This window comes from Salmo trutta, chromosome 27, assembly GCF_901001165.1.
Source record: "Salmo trutta chromosome 27, fSalTru1.1, whole genome shotgun sequence".
NCBI lineage: Eukaryota > Metazoa > Chordata > Actinopteri > Salmoniformes > Salmonidae > Salmo > Salmo trutta.
The window spans coordinates 25892316-25918316 of record NC_042983.1 but is presented as its reverse complement, the minus strand read 5'-3'; the positions used below and the strand labels follow the sequence as shown (position 1 = coordinate 25918316).

Below are 26001 nucleotides of genomic sequence, written 5' to 3'. Positions count from 1 at the left end.
AATATCGAAGGATAGGGAAGTTAGAGAAGGAGGAGAGGAACACAAAGGAAAAAATAAATACAAAATAAACCAAAATGAAAAGGAAAAAACAAAAACAGAAATCTGTGTTATTTAGATTTCCAGTAGTGACATGGAGATGGATGCCATCTTTGGCCACGGTGGACCAGGGATGCATCAGTGCGGTGGTAAACTCAGCTCAGGAAGAAGTGAGCTGCTCAGATCCCTGAGGGGAGACATGGAATGGAAGAGTGAGTCTGTAGTGAGAAGCAGAATACACAGGATGCTAATGGGGAGAGAATGACAGCATCGTACATAGTGAGGATGTCTGCTTCCGCATGCTGAGAGACATCCAAAGGGGAGGGGGTTCACCAAGAGCACGGAAACAAAGGTATCAATGCCAGAATGAATTAAAGCCTTCCCTTCTCTTTACAACGTTTAACGTCTAGGATCCCAAAAACACATTACCATATGTAAATATGTGGATCCAATTCAGATGTTTTCAAGATCTGAATCAAATGATCAATTTGGGACTAAACATCAGTGATTCATGTTTAATCTAACTGTACATAGATTGGAGACGGACCAGGTACAGATCAGAATGTTTTCACTTTATACCTCAACCTACCATATAGAAAGTAGGCATTGCGTAGGGATTCCAATGTCAGGCAAAGTTGGGGCTTTGAAAGCTTTGTTTCCTGTCCGGCGTCATTAACCAAAGCCAGTCAGTCTAGAAGGGCAGGTGCTAGTGTGTAGGTGAGTCATTGGTGCACAGCCATTCAGTTTTGTCTATTGGCATAGGAACGCAAAGCACCCTTGTGGAGGAAATGTTCTGGGGTTGCTAACCTTGTATGCTACCCTATTAGGGCAGTTCTTCCCTAAGCCAAGGGGGGGTGAGATAATTCGTAACAAGTTGTACATATCGTTATAGCGAATCCGTCCGCTGCAAAAAGAACAAGCAGATATATAAAAACAACAACTTCAGGACAGCTTCAAGAGAACAATGATAATCAGAGGGCTGACTGCGTACTAGGAAGTATGCTATCATACCATCTACATAGAGGATTATCAGAAAGTCACAAAGTGTCAGGCAGTGTCAGTCAGTCCCCTCCATACTAGTAGCAGTAATACTAGATTCCACTCTGACTGGGTGAGATACAGTAGGAGCCCCAGCCAGCCAGATGAGGGAGGGAGGGAGGGAGGGAGGGAGGGAGGGAGGGAGGGAGGGAGGGAGGGAAAGGGGACACATACCAGGCAGCAGGGTCGTACTCAGCCCAAACACGGATGAACTCATCCAGATGATGAGGCCCCAGTATAGAAGAGTCTCGGGTCAGGTATTCAAAGTTATCCATGATCACAGCCACAAACAGATTAAGCATCTGGAAGAGAGGTTTAACAAGGATTTATAGGAATAGACACAGTATGACAACAAAATAGACAGCTAAATAGTTTTGCATAACATTAGGTCAAATCAAATCATTTTTTTGTATTTAAATAGTTTTGCATAACATTAGGTAACTACCAATCCTACGTTTCAGATCATTGCCTAAAGTTAACATCACTTATTACCAGACTGCACATCAGTGGAGGCTGCTGAGGGAAGGACGGCTCATAATAATGGCTGGAACTGAGCAAATGGAAACCATGTGTTTGATACCATTTCACGTCAGTCATTACCATGAGCATGTCCTCCCCAATGAAGGTGCCACCAACCTCCTGTCCTGCACATCAACACAAATCTAACGGTTGTGTGTATGTTGGATGACATCAGTACTAACCAGGAAAGAGCAGAGGAAGATGAAGGACACAAAGTAGAAATAGGCAAAGTCGCTGCCACACTCCTTCCCCAGGTTGCCTGACCTCTCATCACAGGCTCTGTGACTCAAACACGACAGCATGATCTCATGCCACGCCTCCCCTGTGGCACTCCTGGAAAACACAGGGGTGGACAGACAGACGGACAGACGGACAATGGACAGACAATGGACAGACAATGGACAGACAATGGACAGACAGACAGAAAATCAGCAGACAGACAGTGGACAGAAATAGTGACATACAGCATAACAAAAATACATTTTGAGTAATTTGGGAGATGTTCACAGTGTACTAAAACACGTTCCCAGTTCCTGTTCCAACTATGGTGGAGGATCCTTCAGAGTAGCAATTCAAACTGCATGCTCACTCTGCTGCTTGCCAGAACAGGGAAGAGGCCAGAGCAGGATGGCTGCTTAAATAATCTCCTGGAGTTAGTTGACTAATATAAACCTATCATCATAAACCTGATGATCTGGACTGGGGGGTCCTGAGAAAACAAAGGGATGGTGTGGCAGAGTGGGAGAGGAGGACACAAGACCACTTTCAATCCCAGGCAACGCTACCCAGAAGACCTGGGGGGGTGGAGCCTGGCACAGCACAGAGCACACAGCCCACTCTGCTGCATGCACCAATTACAAGAGAATATATAGAAACCCTGGCTTACAGTTACAGGAGGGAGAGGAGAAGAGAGGAGAGAGGAGAGAGGGAGAGGAGAGAGGGAGAGGGAGAGGGGAAGAGAGGAGAGAGGGGAGAGGGAGAGGAGAGAGAGGGGGAGGGGAAGAGTTTCCGGGTTCCGGAGTTCCAAATTGAGCAGCAGCTGCTGAAAAATTGAGCTCCTACAAATATTGAAATTTACATGGTTTTTAGAGTGAAGTACTTCGGAAAAAAGCAAAAGAAAAACTGCAAGACTGAATAGGAGAAAAAACAAGCAACAAACAAAGAAGATAGGCTTTTGAAAAAAGTTACTATTTTTCATAAAATTGTAGTTATCTTAGCTAGCTGAATTGTTTACCAGTTGCTAAGCAGTTGCTAGGGACTCTTTTGGAAGAAGCTAGCTAGCTAACGAAGAATGACAAAGAATATCTAGTTAACAGAAGAAAAGAAAGAGAAAATCAGGACAGAAGAAAAAGGATATCAAAGTGAAACAGTTCTCTAAAGACACAAGAGACAATAATACAAGAAACAACATTTCTGTAGCTTGTCAACTATGTGTCTGTCTATCCCTGTTCTCTCCCCTCTGCACAGGCCATACAAACGCTTCACACCGCGTGGCCGCTGCCACTCTAACCTGGTGGTCCCAGCGCGCACGACCCACGTGGAGTTCCAGGTCTCCGGCAGCCTCTGGAACTGCCGGTCTGCGGCCAACAAGGCTGAGTTCATCTCAGCCTATGCTACCCTCCAGTCCCTAGACTTCCTGGCGCTGACGGAAACATGGATTACCACAGATAACACTGCTACTCCTACTGCTCTCTCCTCGTCTGCCTACGTATTCTCGCATACCCCTAGAGCATCGAGCCAGCGGGGTGGTGGCACTGGAATCCTCATCTCTCCCAAGTGGACATTCTCTCTTTCTCCCCTGACCCATCTGTCTATCTCCTCATTTGAATTCCATGCTGTCACAGTTACCAGCCCTTTCAAGCTTAACATCCTTATCATTTATCGCCCTCCAGGTTCCCTTGGAGAGTTCATCAATGAGCTTGACGCCTTGATAAGTTCCTTTGCTGAGGATGGCTCACCTCTCACAGTTCTGGGTGACTTTAACCTCCCCACGTCTACCTTTAACTCATTCCTCTCTGCCTCCTTCTTTCCACTCCTCTCCTCTTTTGACCTCACCCTCTCACCTTCCCCCCCTACTCACAAGGCAGGCAATACGCTTGACCTCATCTTTACTAGATGCTGTTCTTCCACTAATCTCATTGCAACTCCCCTCCAAATCTCCGACCACTACCTTGTATCCTTTTCCCTCTCGCTCTCATCCAACACTTCTCACTCTGCCCCTACTCGGATGGTATTGCGCCGTCCCAACCTTCGCTCTCTCTCTCCCGCTACTCTCTCCTCTTCCATCCTATCATCTCTTCCCTCTGCTCAAACCTTCTCCAACCTATCTCCTGATTCTGCCTCCTCAACCCTCCTCTCCTCCCTTTCTGCATCCTTTGATTTTCTCTGTCTCCTATCCTCCAGGCCGGCTCGGTCCTACCCTCCTGCTCCGTGGCTCGGCGACTCACTGCGAGCTCACAGAACAGGGCTCCGGGCAGCCGAGCGGAAATGGAGGAAAACTCGCCTCCCTGCGGACCTGGCATCCTTTCACTCCCTCCTCTCTACATTCTCCTCTTCTGTCTCTGCTGCTAAAGCCACTTTCTACCACTCTAAATTCCAAGCATCTGCCTCTAACCCTAGGAAGCTCTTTGCTACCTTCTCCTCCCTCCTGAATCCTCCTCCCCCTCCCCCCCTCCTCCCTCTCTGCAGATGACTTCGTCAACCATTTTGAAAAGAAGGTTGACGATATCCGATCCTCGTTTGCTAAGTCAAACGACACCGCTGGTCCTGCTCACACTGCCCTACCCTGTGCTTTGACCTCTTTCTCCCCTCTCTCTCCAGATGAAATCTCGCGTCTTGTGACGGCCGGCCGCCCAACAACCTGCCCACTTGACCCTATCCCCTCCTCTCTTCTCCAGACCATTTCCGGAGACCTTCTCCCCTACCTCACCTCGCTCATCAACTCATCCTTGACCGCTGGCTACGTCCCTTCCGTCTTCAAGAGAGCGAGAGTTGCACCCCTTCTGAAAAAACCTACACTCGATCCCTCCCATGTCAACAACTACAGACCAGTATCCCTTCTTTCTTTTCTCTCCAAAACTCTTGAACGTGCCGTCCTTGGCCAGCTCTCCTGCTATCTCTCTCAGAATGACCTTCTTGATCCTAATCAGTCAGGTTTCAAGACTGGGCATTCAACTGAGACTGCTCTTCTCTGAGTCACGGAGGCTCTCCGCACTGCTAAAGCTAACTCTCTCTCCTCTGCTCTCATCCTTCTAGACCTATCTGCTGCCTTTGATACTGTGAACCATCAGATCCTCCTCTCCACCCTCTCCGAGTTGGGCATCTCCGGCGCGGCCCACGCTTGGATTGCGTCCTACCTGACAGGTCGCTCCTACCAGGTGGCGTGGCGAGAATCTGTCTCCGCACCACGCGCTCTCACCACTGGTGTCCCCCAGGGCTCTGTTCTAGGCCCTCTCCTATTCTCGCTATACACCAAGTCACTTGGCTCTGTCATGTCCTCACATGGTTTCTCCTATCATTGCTATGCAGACGACACACAATTAATCTTCTCCTTTCCCCCTTCTGATAACCAGGCGGCAAATCGCATCTCTGCATGTCTGGCAGACATATCAGTGTGGATGACGGATCACCACCTCAAGCTGAACCTCGGCAAGACGGAGCTGCTCTTCCTCCCGGGGAAGGACTGCCCGTTCCATGATCTCGCCATCACGGTTGACAACTCCCTTGTGTCCTCCTCCCAGAGTGCTAAGAACCTTGGCGTGATCCTGGACAACACCCTGTCGTTCTCCACTAACATCAAGGCGGTGACCCGATCCTGTAGGTTCATGCTCTACAACATTCGCAGAGTACGACCCTGCCTCACACAGGAAGCGACGCAGGTCCTAATCCAGGCACTTGTCATCTCCCGTCTGGATTACTGCAACTCGCAGTTGGCTGGGCTCCCTGCCTGTGCCATTAAACCCCTACAACTCATCCAGAACTCCGCAGCCCGTCTGGTGTTTAACCTTCCCAAGTTCTCTCACGTCACCCCGCTCCTCCGCTCTCTCCACTGGCTTCCAGTTGAAGCTCGCATCCGCTACAAGACCATGGTGCTTGCCTACGGAGCTGTGAGGGGAACGGCACCTCCATACCTTCAGGCTCTGATCAGGCCCTACACCCAAACAAGGGCACTGCGTTCATCCACCTCTGGCCTGCTGGCCCCCCTACCTCTGAGGAAGCACGGTTCCCGCTCAGCCCAGTCCAAACTGTTCGCTGCTCTGGCACCCCAATGGTGGAACAAGCTCCCTCACGACGCCAGGACAGCGGAGTCAATCACCACCTTCCGGAGACACCTGAAACCCCACCTCTTTAAGGAATACCTGGGATAGGATAAAGTAATCCTTCTAACCCCCCCCCCCCTTAAAAGATTTAGATTCACTATTGTAAAGTGGTTGTTCCACTGGATATCATAAGGTGAATGCACCAATTTGTAAGTCGCTCTGGATAAGAGCGTCTGCTAAATGACTTAAATGTAAATGTAAAATGTAAATGGAAGAGAGGAGAGAGGGAGAGGGAGATGGAGAGTGAGAGGGGAAGAGAGGAGAAAGGAGAGAGGGGAGAGGGAGAGGGAGAGAGGAAGAGAGGAGAGAGGGAGAGGGGAAGAGAGAGGAGAGGGAGAGGGAGAGAGGAAGAGAGGAGAGAGAAGAGAGGGAGAGAGGAGAGAGGAGAGAGGAGAGAGGGAGAGGGGAGGAGAGGGAGAGGGGAAGAGAGGAGAGAGGGAGAGGGAGAGGGAGAGAGGAGAGGGGAAGAGAGGGGAGAGAGGGGAAGGAGGGGAGAGAGGAGAGAGGAGAGAGGAGAGAGGGAGAGAGGAGAGGGGAGAGAGGGAGAGGGAGAGAGGAGAGAGGAGAGAGGGACAGGGAGAGGGAGAGGGGAAGAGAGGAAGAGAGGAGAGAGGGAGAGGGAGAGAGGAGAGGGGAGAGAGGGAGAGAGGAGAGAGGAGAGAGGAGAGAGGAGAGAGGGAGAGAGGAGAGGGAGAGGGAGAGAGGAGAGAGGAGAGAGGAGAGAGGGACAGGGAGAGGGAGAGGGGAAGAGAGGAAGAGAGGAGAGAGGGAGAGAAACAGGGACAGGGTCATTTAATAATGTATATACCTGAACAGTAGCATGAGAGCCTGAAGAAAGGTGCGGAAGTTGTTGTGGTGAGTGATGGATGTGTCCTCGTTGAGCTCAATGTTTCCAAACACCTGGACAAGTAGGGGATCGATTATACCCACAGATCATGACAGTAAATGCCTTACATTGCATAACAATTTTCTTATTCAATAAAAAACACAATTTACACCATTAGTTTGTAGACATGTATAATCAAATTATTTTGAGGGAACATTTAAGGAGATAATGGAAGCAGCACCCACCTGCATACCGATGATGGCATAGATGAAGAACAGCATTGCTATCAGAAGGCAAACATAGGGCAGGGCCTGGAAGTAGAGGATTTTTTAGGCTTGAGTGGGTGGGACCATTAGGCCCATGACAGTGGGTGAGGTATGTATGTGTGTGTGGGTGTGTGTCTGTTTGTCTGTGTGTGCAGGTGTTTGTATGTGTGTCACCTTAAAGGACTGGACGAAGGTCCACAGCAGGATACGGATGGTGTAGCCTTGCCTCAGTAGTTTGATGAGACGAGCTGCTCTGAACAGCCTCAGAAAACTCAGGTTCAAAAGCCGGTCCTGTGAAGGCCGGGAGACAAAAACCTTACAGCCCATTCACTGGAGGCATTCAAAACATGACTCCAGATCACTACATAACAACAATAATGCAGATTAAACAACATGATTGTATTTGGTTGGTCCAGTTTCAGCTTGCTGAAGGAGGCCAAACAATGCAGCCACACAGAGCTGTACACACAGTGCTGTAGATCGTGTAAAGACTGGGAGGAGAAAAAGCAATGGGACAGGAGGGGTAGTCATTCACCCAGTGGTGGAAAAAGTACCCAAATGTCATACTTGAGTAAAAGTAGATACCTTCATAGAAAATGACTCAAGTAAAAGAGAAAGTCACTCAGTAAAATACTACTTGAGTAAAAGTCTAAAAGTATTTGGTTTTAAATATACTTAAGTATCAAAACTAAATGTAATTGCTAAAATATACTTAAGTATTGAAAGTAAAAGTATAAATAATTTAAAATTCCCTATATTAAGCAAACCAGACAGCCACATTTTCTAGTTTATTTTATTTACAGATAGCCAGGGGAACACTACAACACTCAGACATAATTTATAAACGATGCATAAGTGTTAGTGAGTCCACCAGATCAGAGGCAATAGGATGACCAGGGATGTTCTCTTGATAAGTGCATGAATTTGTCCATTTTCCTGTCCTGCTAAGCATTCAAAATGTAACGAGTACTTTTGGGTGTCAGGATAAATGTATGGAGTAAAAAGTACATCATTTTCTTTAGGAATGTAGTGAAGTAAAAGTTGTCAAAAATATAAATAGTAAAGTACAGATACCCCAAAAAACTACTTAAGTAGTACTTCAAAATATTTTTACACCACTGCACTCACCGTAGTCTATAAGAGCAGTTGTTTAGCCGTAGCAGATGGTGGGCACATCAGTGAAGACATTCAACAAGAGGACAATGCAGAAAGGGCGACAGGGAGAGGGTGAGAGGGAGAGAAAGAAAGACAGAGAGAGAGAGAAACAAGGAAAAGAGAGAGAAATAGAAACAGTAATGACAAAGCCTGTAAGCTCAAAACACACACTTAAATCAGTCAGAGCATTGGACAATGATACAGATACTGTAGGATACTGGATTGATAAAGATATTGTATCACTACAGTAGGAGAACATTAAAAAGTACTACAGGGACTGACAGAAACATGTTGAATGATTCACATAGAATTGCTCATAATATGACTAGGAGATGGTAATGATACACACAAATCCCATTCCCTGATGCACTCAGCTGAACTGCCTCACGTTCTCACTCAGAGCCCATATCAGGCATCAGTGAAGAATCAATAATGTTAACATGTAGCTCTGTTCACAAACTCTTTCTCTCTCTCTCCCCCTCTGGGCCTGTGCCAAGCCATCTTTGCTGAGACGGCTATTCAGCACATCAGGGTTGAGCCTGTGTACAGGTCAAGCCCACTCTGTTTACACAAACTGTCTATACAGCCTTATGTCTCTGCATGTCACTAAACTACCAATACTCTGCCTTATTAACCTTTTACTGCAGTGGGATAAATCAGGGCCACACAGAGTGTTTCTTGGAAGTCTTAAACAAATCGACCTCGAAACAAAAGTATATACCTCACACAGATGGTTACGAGCTTAAAAATAAGACACTATGGCAGATATAGAGTTGAAATGTATTCAATTTTGGTTTGCATCCAAATATAATACTTTATATACACCACAGATGACAAAAATGTTACAAAACCGTTTAACATAGAAACACCAGATTTTCGGTCTTTGAAAAATACATGTTTATTATTTATGATTATTTATGAAATTATGAAAAATATTAATAACTTTCCACCCATGAGGCCACAAGAGGGCGATCTGGTCATTTGACTGCAGGAAAGGGCTACCATGTATTGTATTGTATATAGAGGAAGGTGGAAGAAGCACATTGTGTGCTCTGCTGAATTCTTAGCTTACATTGATTTCTGTGACCACGATGTCAGTTATACTTCCCAGCACGGTCACAAAGTCAAACACGTTCCAGGCATCCTTCAGGTAGTTCTGGAATGAGAAGGGATTGAATATCACTCACAAACTCAAGGCATGCAGTGCATGAATTCAATAAACTTCAAATCATTGATAACCTTTGCCATATTGATAGCATGCAGATAAACAGGAAGGAGGCCATTAAACCCACCAGTGGTCCGAAGGCGATGATCTTCAGAATGCACTCCAGAGAGAAGAGGGCAGTGAAGACGATGTTGAAGTGCTTCAACATGGCCTCGTAGAAGTCTGGAGCTCCATGGAACTGGTGCAGGGTGGGTGAGGGAGTGAGATAGGGTGGGTGAGGGAGTGAGATAGAGTGAGAGTGAGAAACAGTGTGTGTGAGAGAACGAGAAACTTAATAAGCAGATAGCTACTATACCTCCTAAAACATCAACACTGTGTGAGTAGGAGTTTTTCCTGACCACGCAATCAGACAAGGAAAAACTCCAGGCCATAGTTATATCCTACTATATTTTTTGGTGACTGAGATGGACTGTACCAACCTTCATCATGAGCACCACGGTGTTCAGGGCGATCATGATCATAATGGCGTACTCAAACGGGGGTGACACCACAAACTTCCACATCCGGTACTGGAAGGACTGCACGTTCTCTGGCATGTAACGCGTCAGTGGCTTGGCGTTGATGGCAAAGTCAATGCAGGCCCTCTGAAAAGAATGAGACGGAAATTACATGCGTCCAATGTTCCCTTTCGTAATCGCCATGCATTTCCTCATCATCATGACCATCAGCCCCAATCACCAGTTGTCAATCCATCACTCTTTCAACCATTACCTTCATCAGGACCACTGAATCTGTATCAACTCAGAAGGAAATACTTTGAAGAAAACAATGCATATCTTACGAGACAGCAAGCAGAGAGTCCTGATTCTATCAGAGCCATGTGCAGAGGAGATGTCTGAATCCAGAGGATGGATACATGGCTAGCTCCTCCTGGCTGTGCTCTGGCTCCAGTTAGCCGAGTCAGGTTAGGTTAGCATACAAACAGACACAGGGAGACGTATCTGTTGTGTTAGTTCAGAATAGGGACGGAGGGAGATACTGTATATCTATCTGTGGTTGCCTAATGGGGTCCTGGTAGACATGAACTAGGGGGATAGGGGATGGCTCGCTGGGTTGGTGTCCGTCTGTGGAACCACAGATGGGGCTTCAGAATGAATCGTGGACCTGTCACACTGGCCCTCACCTGGGAGGCTGTACTGCATCTGTTGCTACTGCAGAATCCACTGCAGCTTCACTGCCTCAACACGCACAACTGAACCCAGCATAAAAACAGCAGCAGCAGTGAGGGAAAGACTGTACCTGCACTGAGTACTCAGCATTATGTAAGGGTGGTAACATCTATAGAGCATAGTGAGCTTTGCACTGCACAGGGCACCGATGACCAACACGTCACAAATGGAGAAAGTATACTTGGAAGAAATATGAATTGTTATTGCTTTGCTTCAAAGTGAGTTTTCTCCCGTGCTGTACCTCGTTTTTCTCCAGGCTGCACTCTGACATGGCCTTGTCTCCTTGCTCCTGGAAGGTAATGATGATCAAGGCCACAAAGATGTTAACGAAGAAAAAGGGAAAGACCACGAAGTAGACCACGTAGAAGATGGAGATCTCTATACGGTAGCCTGGACTGGGACCCTGGTCCTCAAAGGTAGCGTCCACAGAGTGCTTCAGAACACTGGAGAGGAACACAGGAACCATGCTGTCAGTATATGGAACCACTCACAACAACAGTCAGCTTTGGTTAAACTGCTACGACAAGTTTCCTACAGTAACTACAATATGACTAAAACCTAAGTGGAAACGATGAAACTATTTAAAGTTCAATATCTAAAATTAGGGACATAGGCAATTAAAAGCCTTTGTTAAAATGTAATAGGCATGTGATTAATGTTCAACGTTGCTGATACAAAGGTTCATTTTCATCTGCCGTGTTAAGATGGTCCTTACAGTAAAAACCCGGCTGAGAGAGAGCCTGGCCACGTAGCCCTCCAGGACTGACTCTTCGCCCATGACCTAAAGGACTCACTAGTCCATCATTTTGACATATCATAAATGACTGGATTGTTTAATAACATAGCTAATTCAATGATTTAATTGGGGAGGACAGAGGAGCTGGAATAAGAAGGAGAATTATGGACAGGCTGGAAATTGCACAGAAGGCACTCTCTGGTGTGCTGACCCGACAAGCTGGCACACTTTGCTTGATTTGATTTGATTCTCATTTTGTCCTCGTTCGGACTAAGTCCTTAAACATTAAAATACAATTTATATTACAATCATATTTTCACATATAACACACTGTTACAAACTGACATATTGACCAGATAAACACTGTGACACTGAAAATATAGATTGGTTCCTTCATCCACCATAGTCATGCACAACCTTCCAATTTATTATATTTAAGTGGCTCTAAAGTATTGTTTGAATTTAGATATTGATAGGTTTCTGGTTTGCTCAGATAAATTATTCATTTTCTTTATTGCTCTGAATCGGAATGTTATTTTGCCTATTTGTCTTTTCTGCCGGCATCCAACATTCTGTAGGAGGTGGACAATCTATTCCTAGTATTGACTGAATGTCTGTCTCTTACCAAATTAATCCTGTTGTGAATGGAGTTTGGCCATTTCAATTATGTACATTATGAAATAAAATATGCATGTTTTTCCCCCCAATAATGTTGCTGATTGATGACCACCCAAGAGCATTGTGCATGACTACAACAGAATAATCATATTTCTACCTTAGAACAATCCTTGCTGCTTTATTCTGGGCAATCTGCAGCCTCCTAATCTCACTTGCGGATGCATTTCCCCAACCACAGAACAGTAGTTCATCTGACTCCCAATTAATGATTGGGTTGTTTGCTTAAGAATCTTTCATGGTAAATATTTTGCATGTAGTTTTAATTATTTTCTTACATAGATGAGTTATTTGAGACAATTACAGAGACTAACACAGCACATTCTCAGAACATATCCCCAGGGCAGGCTTCTTCACAGTCTACTGTTCTAATGTCAGTCTGTCGGTCAGTCTGTCTGTCCGTGTATCTGCCTGAGAGCTACAGCACATTCTCAGAACATATCCCCAGGCCCGTTCACCCATTCCACTACAAGTTCCACAAAAGGAACCTGGAAAGTGGACTTACTCGGGCCAGCCCTCTCCAGTGGACACAGTGAAGAGAGTGAGGAAGGCCCACAGCACGTTGTCATAGTGGAACTCATACTTCTTCCACACCCGAGGCTGGGCGGCCACCTCATCCTTATCGTAGTCCAGGAAATGACCTCTGTTAAGGGGAGAGAGAGAGAAACAGGGGGAGGGGAGAGGGAGAACAACTTACTGCACACATGAACACATACACAAATAGAAATACTCAGATACTATTGTCATTATAGACTGACAAATCACCATGTCCCTGTGACAAATCAATAAGATCCTCAAACAAAAACACATAATTACTGCAATCATTTTCAAAGCAGCACTGGGCTGTGCTTCTCTCTATTGGGGAAGATAATTGTACAATGGCATAGCGGCATTCAAAGCTGCAAGCCAGAGCCAGGCAGGGCTGTACCACCACAGCTGCCCTGGAGGGGGAGCCCTCCCCAGACGGTTACCGTTATTACATGGTTTGCTCTATCAGACTGTTGGCCCAGTGCCTTGGTGCCAACAATGTTCATGCTGTATGCCTTCTCCTGTTTTATTTCAAAATGCTGTAGACCTACCTGCAGTCCTTTTCCAGTCCCTTGGACTCATCGGAGCAGTAAAAGAACTTTCCCTTGAACAGCTGCACAGCGATGACAGCGAAGATGAACATGAAGAGCATGTAGACAATGAGGATGTTGAAGACGTTCTTCAGGGAGTTGACCACACAGTCAAACACAGCCTGAGAGAGGACACACACACACACACACACACACACACACACACACACACACACACACACACACACACACACACACACACACACACACACACGAACATGGGGCTGGATTACATACTGTACTCACTGATGATTATGTTCTGACAACAGCAGTGAATACGTCTGACTGTAGTGCAGTGTAAGTCCATACTGTACCTTCAGCTTTGGCAGGCGCTTGATGGTCTTGAGGGGCCGTAAGACTCGCAGAACTCTGAGGGACTTGATGGTGCTGATGTCCTTTCCTTTGGACCCTCTGCACAAGAAAAACACTAAGTTAGACAACAAACCTGTAAGGTCATCACTCAACTGCTAAACCCTGTGAGAAGATAGTTGTGTTCAGAAACTGCTCGAACAACAATTGCATTACAAAAGAGGCAAACCACTTGTGACAGAAATCAGTAGCTTGTTGATAAATCACTGTTGGTTTTCAATGTTTCATGAATCGTAAGGCTTCGACTAATAAACAGAAAGTGTTTGAAGAATGCTCTCTAGAGGTCTTGACCAAACGTGACAGGAAATATTTAGTAGGAGAACGGATGGTACTATCCTCTCATCTCCCACTACTTTAAATACATTGTGTTCATTCAGAATGATTTGTGGTCGAAAGATACAAGGCATAATACATGGGTATAAATATGTTTGTCAAAGCTATAGATGCCCTTAGGATGGTAAATTGTCTGAGACAACCAAGCACCCAGCCCCAACTGAGAATGGATTAGTAATCTCACATAGGATCATGCCTCTCCAAATCATTCAGATAGGCGTAGCATGTAATCCTGGATTACATGAGAAAATTATTATTAATAGCATGCCGATAAAGTAGTTATCCCACAGCAATACACCTTCTCCGAAGATTATATCTCAACACATATTTCTCCATGCAAATAACACCAGAACATAAATCAAGTAAATACAAGCTATAGACTGTGCATCAGGTTTCTGCAGAATAACCGCTAACCAGTGATACAAAAGAAACAGGGATGTTTATTTTTAAAGGAACCAATGCTGTTTCATACACACATCCTCGCTAAATCGTTAAGCTGGGATGGTGAGACAGACAGGCGACTGAGGGAAAAGAGGAAAGGATGTCAATGAGCATGTAGAGTATTAAGACTGATGGGGAAATACACAAACAAGTGATTTAATAGACTTTCTCAGACACAGTGGGTGGAAGAACAGAAAATCTTCTGAACCGACGCGAAGAATTCTGAGCAGAATCCCATTAACTCTCCGTGTACATTAATGTTCCCTACAGACTCAGAAAAGCTCTTGCTGAATCAGCACCTTGGGGAGCTGTGGGAATAGCAATACAAATGCCTCACAATGCAGGCATCTCCAAACGAAATACAATGAAGTGATAGAACATATTGCATGTTATCTAAAATCATGGTGTAAAATCATGTCCCAATGTATTGTACAGTACACAAAATGGCAATGATTTAAGGTAAAGCATCCCATTTGTGAAACAATGAGGGATTTCAATGAGCCCAATAAATAAGTCAACAACACATAAATAACCAGACATTATCAGTATGTGATACTTCACATCAATAAATGTCAACTTCTATATCATAAAACGGTCAAATGTTCCACACCCATGTCACTTCATCTCTGTCTTTCTAAATTTGGAGAGACTGCTCTTAAATACCTCGTGAATTCATCTGTTGTTAAAGTCAATCCTACACAGCAGTCAATGGCCGTAACCTGTGTTTCTCATCAACTGATAAAGAGACTTGTAAACACTTCAGCCTCTAGTGAAAATGACTAACATGCACCAACAATACAGTCTAGGAGGAGGAAAGCAACAAATCTGCCAACACACTACATCTTCCCCTTCCCTACCCTGCCTCCTCCCACACACACACACACACACACACACACACACACACACACACACACACACACACACACACACACACACACACACACACACACACACACACACACACACACACACACACACACACACACACACACACAGAGAGAGATCACTTCCCATTCAACTGGGAATAAAAGCCATCCTGTAACTCTGGTATTCCCAACATAGCATGGTCATGTAATATGATGGTGTGGTTCGTCCCTCCCAGAGGCTCTGTTATAGCTCTACTCTACCACAGCAGCATGCAACGTTCATGCTCTGATGCACATTAGTCCAGCATGCTTTCACAGTAAATAGAGCCTGTGGTTTGAGATCACACAACACTCACACATGACAAACCACACATGACATTCTGATAGCTTTCAAAGAACACCTGATCAGTTTGTAGAAAAACACGTGCGGCTTGGGAGGTTCATTGGGAGTGTGTGGAGTTTTCTGCAGGGTCTGGATGGTGACAGCTATGAGAGAAGCTGGCTAAATATTTAATGAAGACATCATTATCAGGTACAGGTGGCTGGAAGGAGAACCAAAACTGTCAGCCAAAATAACCATCATGTCCTGTCTCAGCACCACTACTCTAATGGTAGTCTTAGATTCTCCCTCTGTCCATGTGGAAGCAGAATGTATTATGTTTTAATGTGTGCACTGATAGGGCTCTGCTTGGTGGGTCACCTAGAGAAATGACTTAACAGAATAAACATGAATGTGTGTTTACATTTGCTGAGAATATTTGACTTGGGTAGAAATGAGTGAAAATAAATACTAAGAGTCTTCATAATGATTCTAATTGCAAGTATAGACAGTGTTGATGCTGGAATTTAGGCCAATCATCAATTATGAACACGTTTTACTTGATTCTCCAGTTACAGTCAAATTGGAGAGAAAGGTTTCTATTGAAAGCTATCAGAGTGAGATGTCAAAGGCTCCTTGTCTGTAAAGGAAACCCTTTACTCATACAGGTTTAGAGACGGGATCCTGGTCTAAGCAGAAGAAAGAGGGGTAGAGGGGAGAGGGGGTTCCCCACCTGGGCACACCTTGTGGCGGTCTGATGGGGAAAACAGCGGAAAAAAACAAAGTACAGAGCACAATTATGGCGACTTCCAACACAAAGAAAATATGAATATGTTTGCATAAACAGGTACAATCTAAACAATACAATATTATGAATGGAGATGGGCCTATAATATATGAAACAGATGTTTCTTGTTTACTGTACTACTCATTTGTCAGTAACAGACAGTTGAATGCTATTGTGGAAGCGAGAGGAACTGATCCAACTAGAAAAGGCCCAATGCCACATAGCATTTTAGGCCATAATGACACTTCATCAAGGATAATTGGGTTGAATAACAGCTTTCATTCTTCAGGGCAATGCTCATAAAACAGACACAAATCAAGTTGTATTTGCCAAGAAGACACTCCTGCCACTTTGTTTGGGTTGCACAAATAACAGTTTGTTTCTTCTGTATGATCAGACATACAGTATCATGTCTGAAGGAACACAGAACAATGCCATGTTGTTGAGAGATTTAAGGAAGCAACTTCCCCCAAAACACATCCTGCAACATCTCCTGAGTGGCGTTCAAGGCAGCTAGCTCCACGGTGTTATAGCAGCAGGATGGATGTCAAGAGGTGCATCCAACACAACGACAGCTCAGGATCCCTGAGCCAGGCAGTTAGCACCGTGAGTCCCCTGATCGTGTACAGTAGTGGATGACACATGGCCGTGGAGGTACGGTTCATTCACAATGAGGCAGGGGATCACATGGAGAATGAGGCCCGGGACATGCAGGGAGAATAATGTCCATCCATCAACATCACCACGGCCCGCTGGCTGTCAGAGTGGCTAGGGGAGGGTGTTGTAAACAAACAAACGAGTGGGAATGGAGGCTGGAACTGTATGGTCACAGTAAGCAGTCACCAATTTAGATACCTTGATGACACCAGTTTCGAAGACACTAAAGTTCCATGCAGAGAAAATGGCTTTCTTTCTTACTCCCTTGTATGAGTAGTCACTGCTTAACTATGTGTGATTTGTAATGAAAGCATGAGCTGCTATAGAGTAGAATGATAATTGTCATCACAGCAACAGATGTATTTGTCTAGTGCAGTCCAGGTGAATATGTAGTCATGATAAGAGACAAGGAGAATGAACACTGAGGTGACATGCCCCCTGTACGGAGAGGAACATGGACACCACAGAGGATCTATGGTCAAGCAGATGAAGAGAAGACAAGTGGATTATGAAAAGATGAACAGAAGAGAGAGAGATGATTGTGTCCCAGAAGAGAACAGGCCTATAGACTGAGCATAGACCCTGTTACCTCTCATACACGCAGACAGGCAAGATGAGAGAGAGAGTGTGAGAGGGAGAGAGAGAGCGTGAAAGCATTACCCCATGAAGCTCCTTCAAGAGATCCAAGCCACAAGGAAACAGAAGAGTAACTTTGAGTCAATAGGACACAAAACACATGTACACATACACACACACACACACACACACACACACACACACACACACACACACACACACACACACACACACACACACACACACACACACACACACACACACACAGCATGAAATATAGCATTTTGTGGAGGTGAATTTAACGCAATTACAACCCCTACTACTGCAAAATACCCCAACCGGTTGCTCTATCAGCATATAAACGACTAGGACATTATGTATTTCTATTCTCCAATTGTGTTTTTATGGACCTAATGGTAGGTTCAGTCAATCCCCAGGCAGCAGCAGTATTAGCAGGCATACAGGACTAAACATAGTGTTTCAACTGAATGGCCCTATTCTCATTAAAAAAAAACAGTTGGACCAAAAACTGAGCCAATAATGAATACAATACTGCAGCAATAAGAGGTAACAGACATCATTATTCAGGAGTACATATTCTACTGTATTGTACTGATGCAAGGAATTTCATGATGAGGAATTTCTCTGATGGGAAATTACAGACTAATTATAGCGTATGTAAAAAAGCATGCACAGCATGTCTACATATTTTACAACCAGTGTCTGGGAAATTGCAATGAATCAGTTTCTTTGGTCAAATTTGACTTGTGCAATTCTTATTTCAAAAAAAAATGGGGGGGAGGGATTATGAATGTTAGTAAGAAAATATTAAACTTACGAAAATGCAAATGCCACCAGTGCTCCACTGACCACAATGAAGTCCAGAATGTTCCAGAGATCTCTGAAGTAAGAACCAGGATGGAGCAGAAGGCCCAGGTCAACCATCTGGACCAATCAGAGAGCAGGGTTAGATGCTACAGTACACTGAGAGCGGCAGAACCTCCCATAGTTCTACACCAAATGTACTAAATTAAAGCTCCCATGCAGTCTTTGTCATTTTCTTTTTAAATCATAACTGTATGTCTAATAAATCACTGTGTGTTTATTTTCATGAAAATAACTCCAAAATAGATATTTTATCATTTATTTCCCTGAGCCTCTTTGTCCGTTGAACTGCTCAGTCTGATCATGTGGGCTTCAGGAAACAAATTTGAAGATATTTACATACACAGCTCTGACTGGCTCATAGGATAGTCTAGAACCCACTCCTTGCCCAGATGAACCCCCTTGCCCAGATTATAATCAGATCACATTTTGACATCATGACGTGGGCTAAAAGTTCCATCCCACCTGAACAGGATGAAATTCCAGGTATAAAAAAAAGAAAGGGCATTGCCATCATTTTCACAATTTCAGAGTGTTATTTTGACCTCCTTGTGTGGAAATATAATTTAACAAATGAGAAAATCATGTTTTTAACTGCACTGCCCCTTTCATCAACCAGTTGACATGGTGCCCTAGTAGCAGCCTAAGCACAGAGCTCCTGTAAATGTGCAGATATTTATTCATTTTTAGGTGTTTCACATTTTTTATTTTATTTTCAATATTTTGTTGTTTTTGTTGATAACATCACGTTTTTATTGCATATATCTGGAGTTTTTGAGCCACGGATTTGCAAGTAGACTGACTGGTTGACACTTTTTGGCTTGGCTAGCTAGTGTCATGACTCTGCTGTGAGGGTCTAAAGATCAGGTTTTCAATTAATCAACTTCTATCAGACCCCTCTCACCCGCAGAGGGGAAGAGATATTGATGTGGGGATTTGTGACACCTCACGCCCGGTTGTAAATTGTATGCAGCAAAGGACTCTCTTGGCTAATTAGTATCAACCAAAGGAATGTCTGTCTGCCAGCCCAAAACTCTAACGTCCAAAAAATGATCTTTGGAACAATATTTCTAACATCCAAATGTGGGAAATGGTCAGATGTAGAAAACTAATGTCATATTGTATAAAACAAATACTGTAACAAAGGAAGGAAACCCCCTTTAGTTGTCAAGTTTTCATCCAACCTGATGTGAATACAATATGAAGAATGATTAAACATTTTTTGTTAAGATAGGGATGTGATTTTGGTTTTCTAATGAGATAATGGTTTTTGATGTCCTTTGCACATTAAGTAGCCATGCCCCAAGTCAGAAAAGCGTGTCATGGAACTGCCCTTTTCGACCAGATCGCTGAGGACTGGCTAAGAATTAACATATCAGAGCAGAAAGACGTGAGACTGTTGTACACACGTTGAAATGGTTAGAAACTCAAACTCTCAACACTAGGTGAAGAAAATGAACTTACCAGACAAGGATATCGCCAGTCTGCAGCTGCGCGTGTAAAGTGGTTTGGAACTTTGACTATCTACCCGAGGAAGAGGAGAAGAAAACTCCCCTCTCAGACAATCAATTTGTACGGCTAAGTAGCTGTTCTTTGGAAACAGCCCATTGGAGACTAGACAACTAAGAAGAAGGACATTGTGTTCTCTGGTGGACAATCAGAGCATGTACAAGTGGCCCACAGGAAAGGCTCACTGAAACAACTTTCCGAGAGGGCTTGGTTCCGACCGAGATAAAAGATGAACGAACGGCAGTCAACACGTAAATAGATACATTATTTATTTTTTCCAAATGGGGGGCGGTTCGTGTGCAAGGTATATGATTAATGTGAAGACAGTCCTAGAATGTATCCACGATAAATGTCCCTTTTTCTCTCGCTCTCTACTTTCCCCACCCCTTTCTCCATCTCTGTGTAATAAGCCGGCATATCTTGTCAGTCCACTAGGGACCTTTGTCTTATGTAAGTGTATGTGTATTCTGTGTTATTATTTGGTTAGCTAGTAAATAAATAATTAAACCAATTTGTGCAGATCCAATAAGGTTACGACGTTTCAGAATGAGACTGATATGATGTAATGATTAATAAGTGACTTATCAATATATAACTTATCTATCTTCTCGAGTTTAATTCGGGAGATGGTAACTCGTTAAACAACTTCTTCTGTGGTGCCCTGAATCCTAATGAGTTAATTGTTACATCATTCATTTAATTGAGTTACAATTCAACATAGTTAGTGGATTAAATAAATAACAGCCATTAGATTAATGAAAATAAAGTCACAACACTAGCTAAAAAACTAAAATGCATCTGGATATCTGTTTCACCTGGCTGCCAAATCCAGATCTTTTGAGAACATCATTTGAGGAGTCACCTGAAGCATGAGAGGAATGGGAGACAGAGGAATACAGCAGTGCTAAGGCCAAGGGCTCATAGTGAGGACAACTGGCTACTATTCTGAACTTTGTGTGATGAGCGTTCTGGCGCCCAAAGCTGTTGAGACATCACCCAAGTAGATGCTACACAGAGTGGAAGAGGAGAAGTCCAGTGGTTATAAGACTCTGGGTGATTCCCAGACTTGCCCTCTACAAGATCATCAGCAGACTCCATCACCATCATCTACCTTCCTCTGTCCAGCTCCCTTCACTCAAGCAATGAACTGACCCTCTCCATCTTTGGAGGATGTCAAAGACTTGGCCTCTATTGGTTAACCTGTCATGATATATTGCTTGACCTGTCATGATATATTGCTTCTTTGTTTTTTTTGCTCTTGAAGCACTTTGAGATTCTATGAAAAGTGCTATAGAAAAGTAATACATTAATAATAATAATAATAATAAAGGGCTCTCACTTAGTAATGCATTTAATTAAACATGGGATGTGGCATGAGGCCAATACAACTATAGAAGTAACTGAGTGAAAAACAAAGAAATCAATCCTAGTCTAATATAGCGGAAGTCTAAGACAGCAGGATCTGAAAACATGTTATTTTTGTTCAGTCATTTAGCATGTTGTAAACATCACATGCTATACAAGCTCTTACCTTAATCACCATCTCAAATGTGAAAACTCCCGTAAAGACGTAGTCCAGATACTTGAGCACCTGAACAGGAGAGTGAGTGCATTAGTAATAAAAAAACACAGCTAAGAGGCCATGCAAAATGAATTATTCCTCCAGCTCATTTGAATAGCTGTCTGGTCCTCTCCTTGCTTACAGATCGATTTGGATGAACTTTGTTGTCACACCTGTCATTATTTTTCTGACTGAGTCATCGGAGTTGTCATGACCGTGTAGATATAAATCAGGGATGGGCAACTGGCAGCCCGCGGATCAATTTCCCCAAAATGGTGTGCATCCGCAGTTTTTATCTCATTATGTCAGTCACTGACAGTCACTCAATTAGCACTTGTCAGCAAAAGGGCCCGCTCTGACTGCACCTCAGATTTTTTGTGGCCCCCACCCCCATCAAAGTTGCCCATCCCTGGTGTACATGTAGATGTACGGACTATGGCTGCCAGATTGAGGGGACGTGTGTGTGCGTCTGGCATGTCTGCCTGTGTGTGGTGTGTGTGTGTGTGTGTGTGTAGACTCACATTGTTGCGTGGAGCATTGGCCTGGACAGGGTCCTCAGCAGCCAATGCAATGCTACTCATAGATATCACTACCAGGATACACATCTCAAAGTACCGCAGGCTCACAATGTAATGACACAGACGCCGCACCCTGGAAAAGATGGAGAGAAAGAAAGAGATCCTATAGTTCATATACACAGCTAACCTGCGAGACATCATCTAATGTAAACACTGTTCCAAGTAATGGCTGGCTGCATATAGACAGACTATCACAGTGGCTGGCTGCATATAGACAGGCTATCACACTGGCTGGCTACATATAGACAGGCTATCACAGTGGCTGGCTGCATATAGACAGTGTCATAACTCTCCTGTGAAGATCTGAAGGATCAGGTTGCAGTGGGTCCGCTCTACAGCGCCCTCTCGCTATCGCAGAGGGAGGGGGGATGGGGCCACTTTATGGCTGTCATAAAATACGCTGCCTCTATGCTCTGTAGTGTTTGAGATTGGAATGTAAACTCTGGAACACAAAGAGACACTAGGACATCAAAAGTTTGGATAATTGAACAGTATTTCTGTATTCCAAGCAGTTGAAATGGTCCGTGGACACTTAAGGGACAGTCATGTCGAGTTTTTTCATTTGGTGATCTCTCGATGGACAGGAAACACACATTACTGTGTCTTTGGTTGTGTACACTTCTCAATTATGGGGTTTACATCTAAATGTTGTGAAACATATATGATTACATATGAAACTATTTGTGAAAAGATGAAATGTGACGTTAGCCTTCTAAATGAGAGTATGGGTTTTCATATAAAGTTTAACTAGTCAGAGGCCACGCCCACGTGAGTACATACATTTACATTGGTGTCATGGAAAGCCCCCTTCTTCCACAGAGTATAAAACTACCCGTGACAAAATGTAAATTAGACCAGAAAATATGGAGCTGTCGCTACATGTTGAAATGGTTGGCAGTACAAACTAGAGTCAAGATAATGCCGAGATGAGGTCCCCACGTTGGAATGGCTATCACTCTAGAGACCAAAACATGCCGGGTGAACTACAACTCTACCAAAGGACAAGATCAGAAAACATGAAGCGGTAGCTACCAGTTGAAATGGTTGGCAACTCTACGAGAGTCAAAAGCGCAGAGATGAGGTCCCCACATTGAAATGGCTAAGAAATCTACAAACTAAAGAACAATTATTCAGGCTGCAGCTGTTTAAATACTTTAGTCTGTTAAACGCAAACAATCTAAGAACATTTCTGAATGGGACTCTGAAGTATCCATTATAACAACCTACAACTCCGATGGACTCTGATCTCAGGTGGACAAACCAGAGGCTTCCTGTAGACTGACTATCCAGAAGACTGACCAGAAATCGCAGAGAGGGACAGCCAAAAATTGTAAATTGCAATTTCTTTTCGAATGAGCGTTTGTTCATGTTCAAAGTATTAGCAATTTCTATGAGTGTAGTTTTCCTCTCTGAGTTTTCCGCTCTTGAGTGTCCCCACCCCCTTTCCTTGTCTACCAAGCCGTCATATCGGCTTAGCCCACTAGGGACTTTTCTATCATGTCAGTAACCAATGTATGACCTATTTGTGTGTGTGTGTTTATGCAAATCTATGATTGATTAAGTTAGTTAGTAAATAACTAATTAAGCCAATTTGTATATTGCTGATTCATGATCTAGGCTAGGGTTCGAGCAGATATCCAAGGGTTTGAGACATTCAGAATATGACTGATGAGGTAATAATACATTAATAAGTGACTATAATCGATAAGACATAAAAATATCTGAAGAGTTATATTCGGGAAATTGAAACTCTATTAACAGCACATTCCCGTGGTGCCCAGACTGCCTAGTTAATTAAAGTTACATGATTAGTTAAAATTGCGTAATTAAATTACACATAGAGAATTGATTTGATAATATACAGTGATGATATGATGACATATGAATGATAGTGAATGATAATCAACACTACAACAACAGGCTAACACAATGGCTGGCTGCATATAGACAGGCTATCACAGTTTTCTGTTAATTGATCGTAGGTTTATGCAAAGGTTTACAGGAAATCTACAAAAACGGACATTTGAGTGAGTGTGTGGATTTAAAGGAAAGTGCTAGTCAATTGCCTTTAAGATAGACACTATAATGTTAACATGCGTTAAAAGTGGGACCATGAGACAATGTTCTCATGCAGCCATGGACTACATGGAAGGCAGAGTGTGTGTGGTTTGAATGGTATGAGTTGTGTAGCATATAGTACAGAGCTGCCCACACCACGTGGCCCACTCACATGTTGGTCTGGCCAAACACAAACATGGAGCTGTAGGGGAGGATGGGTCTGGGTCCGTCCCGAGTCAACGCCTCCAGGGTCTTCTTCTCCTCGTTCATAGGCAATGTCTCACAGTCTATACTGTTCACTGGGGCACATATACAAAGCTTTAGATACACCTCAGCAACACAGGACACTGAACTAACAGTACTAGAGTGAAAATAGATTTACGAAACTGACAGGGGATGAGTGTTAGGGTTAAGGTTGGTACTGACTGGGGGATGAGTGTTAGGGTTAAGGTTGGTACTGACTGGGGATGAGTGTTAGGGTTAAGGTTGGTACTGACTGGGAGATGAGTGTTAGGGTTAAGGTTGGTACTGACTGGGGATGAGTGTTAGGGTTAAGGTTGGTACTAACTGGGAGATGAGTGTTAGGGTTAAGGTTGGTACTGACTGGGGATGAGTGTTAGGGTTAAGGTTGGTACTGACTGGGGATGAGTGTTAGGGTTAAGGTTGGTACTGACTGGGAGATGAGTGTTAGGGTTAAGGTTGGTACTGACTGGGAGATGAGTGTTAGGGTTAAGGTTGGTACTGACTGGGAGATAAGTGTTAGGGTTGGAACTGACTGGGGGATGAGTGTTAGGGTTAAGGTTGGTACTGACTGGGGATGAGTGTTAGGGTTAAGGTTGGTACTGACTGGGAGATGAGTGTTAGGGTTAAGGTTGGTACTGACTGGGAGATAAGTGTTAGGGTTGGTACTAACTGGGGATGAGTGTTAGGGTTAAGGTTGGTACTGACTGGGAGATGAGTGTTAGGGTTAAGGTTGGTACTGACTGGGAGATGAGTGTTAGGGTTAAGGTTGGTACTGACTGGGGATGAGTGTTAGGGTTAAGGTTGGTACTGACTGGGGATGAGTGTTAGGGTTAAGGTTGGTACTGACTGGGGATGAGTGTTAGGGTTAAGGTTGGTACTGACTGGGAGATGAGTGTTAGGGTTAAGGTTGGTACTGATTGGGAGATGAGTGTTAAGGTTGGTACTGACTGGGAGATGAGTGTTAGGGTTAAGGTTGGTACTGACTGGGAGATGAGTGTTAGGGTTAAGGTTGGTACTGACTGGGAGATGAGTGTTAGGGTTAAGGTTGGTACTGACTGGGAGATGAGTGTTAGGCTTAAGGTTGGTACTGACTGGGAGATAAGTGTTAGGGTTGGTACTGACTGGGAGATGAGTGTTAGGGTTAAGGTTGGTACTGACTGGGAGATACGTGTTAGGGTTAAGGTTGGTACTGACTGGGGATGAGTGTTAGGGTTAAGGTTGGTACTGACTGGGGATGAGTGTTAGGGTTAAGGTTGGTACTGACTGGGGATGAGTGTTAGGGTTAAGGTTGGTACTGACTGGGGTTGAGTGTTAGGGTTAAGGTTGGTACTGACTGGGGGATGAGTGTTAGGGTTAAGGTTGGTACTGACTGGGAGATGAGTGTTAGGGTTAAGGTTGGTACTGACTGGGGATGAGTGTTAGGGTTAAGGTTGGTACTGACTGGGAGATGAGTGTTAGGGTTAAGGTTGGTACTGATTGGGAGATGAGTGTTAAGGTTGGTACTGACTGGGAGATGAGTGTTAGGGTTAAGGTTGGTACTGACTGGGAGATGAGTGTTAGGGTTAAGGTTGGTACTGACTGGGAGATGAGTGTTAGGCTTAAGGTTGGTACTGACTGGGAGATAAGTGTTAGGGTTGGTACTGACTGGGAGATGAGTGTTAGGGTTAAGGTTGGTACTGACTGGGAGATGAGTGTTAGGGTTAAGGTTGGTACTGACTGGGAGATGAGTGTTAGGGT

The 26001-nt window shown here is 44.1% G+C and overlaps 1 protein-coding gene across 3 annotated transcripts in view; it reads right to left on the bottom strand.

Moving 5' to 3' along the window:
* cacna1ba (calcium channel, voltage-dependent, N type, alpha 1B subunit, a) overlaps positions 1–26001 on the bottom strand; it is a 173609-nt gene that overhangs the window by 16832 nt on the left and 130776 nt on the right. The window contains exons 13-31 of one of the 3 annotated variants that reach the window (XM_029717476.1): positions 24194–24320; positions 21907–22036; positions 21356–21415; positions 18269–18375; positions 17515–17526; positions 16144–16164; positions 13397–13493; positions 13044–13204; positions 12470–12607; positions 10795–10996; positions 9804–9968; positions 9452–9562; positions 9232–9315; positions 8133–8138; positions 7179–7295; positions 6984–7049; positions 6721–6812; positions 1776–1926; positions 1249–1376 (exon numbers count right to left, since the gene is read on the bottom strand). In XM_029717476.1, the coding sequence (XP_029573336.1) occupies positions 1249–1376; positions 1776–1926; positions 6721–6812; positions 6984–7049; positions 7179–7295; positions 8133–8138; positions 9232–9315; positions 9452–9562; positions 9804–9968; positions 10795–10996; positions 12470–12607; positions 13044–13204; positions 13397–13493; positions 16144–16164; positions 17515–17526; positions 18269–18375; positions 21356–21415; positions 21907–22036; positions 24194–24320 (1975 nt within the window). The remainder of the gene's footprint in view (positions 1–1248; positions 1377–1775; positions 1927–6720; positions 6813–6983; positions 7050–7178; positions 7296–8132; positions 8139–9231; positions 9316–9451; positions 9563–9803; positions 9969–10794; positions 10997–12469; positions 12608–13043; positions 13205–13396; positions 13494–16143; positions 16165–17514; positions 17527–18268; positions 18376–21355; positions 21416–21906; positions 22037–24193; positions 24321–26001) is intronic. The other 2 variants (XM_029717477.1, XM_029717478.1) reach the window with 2 other exon arrangements.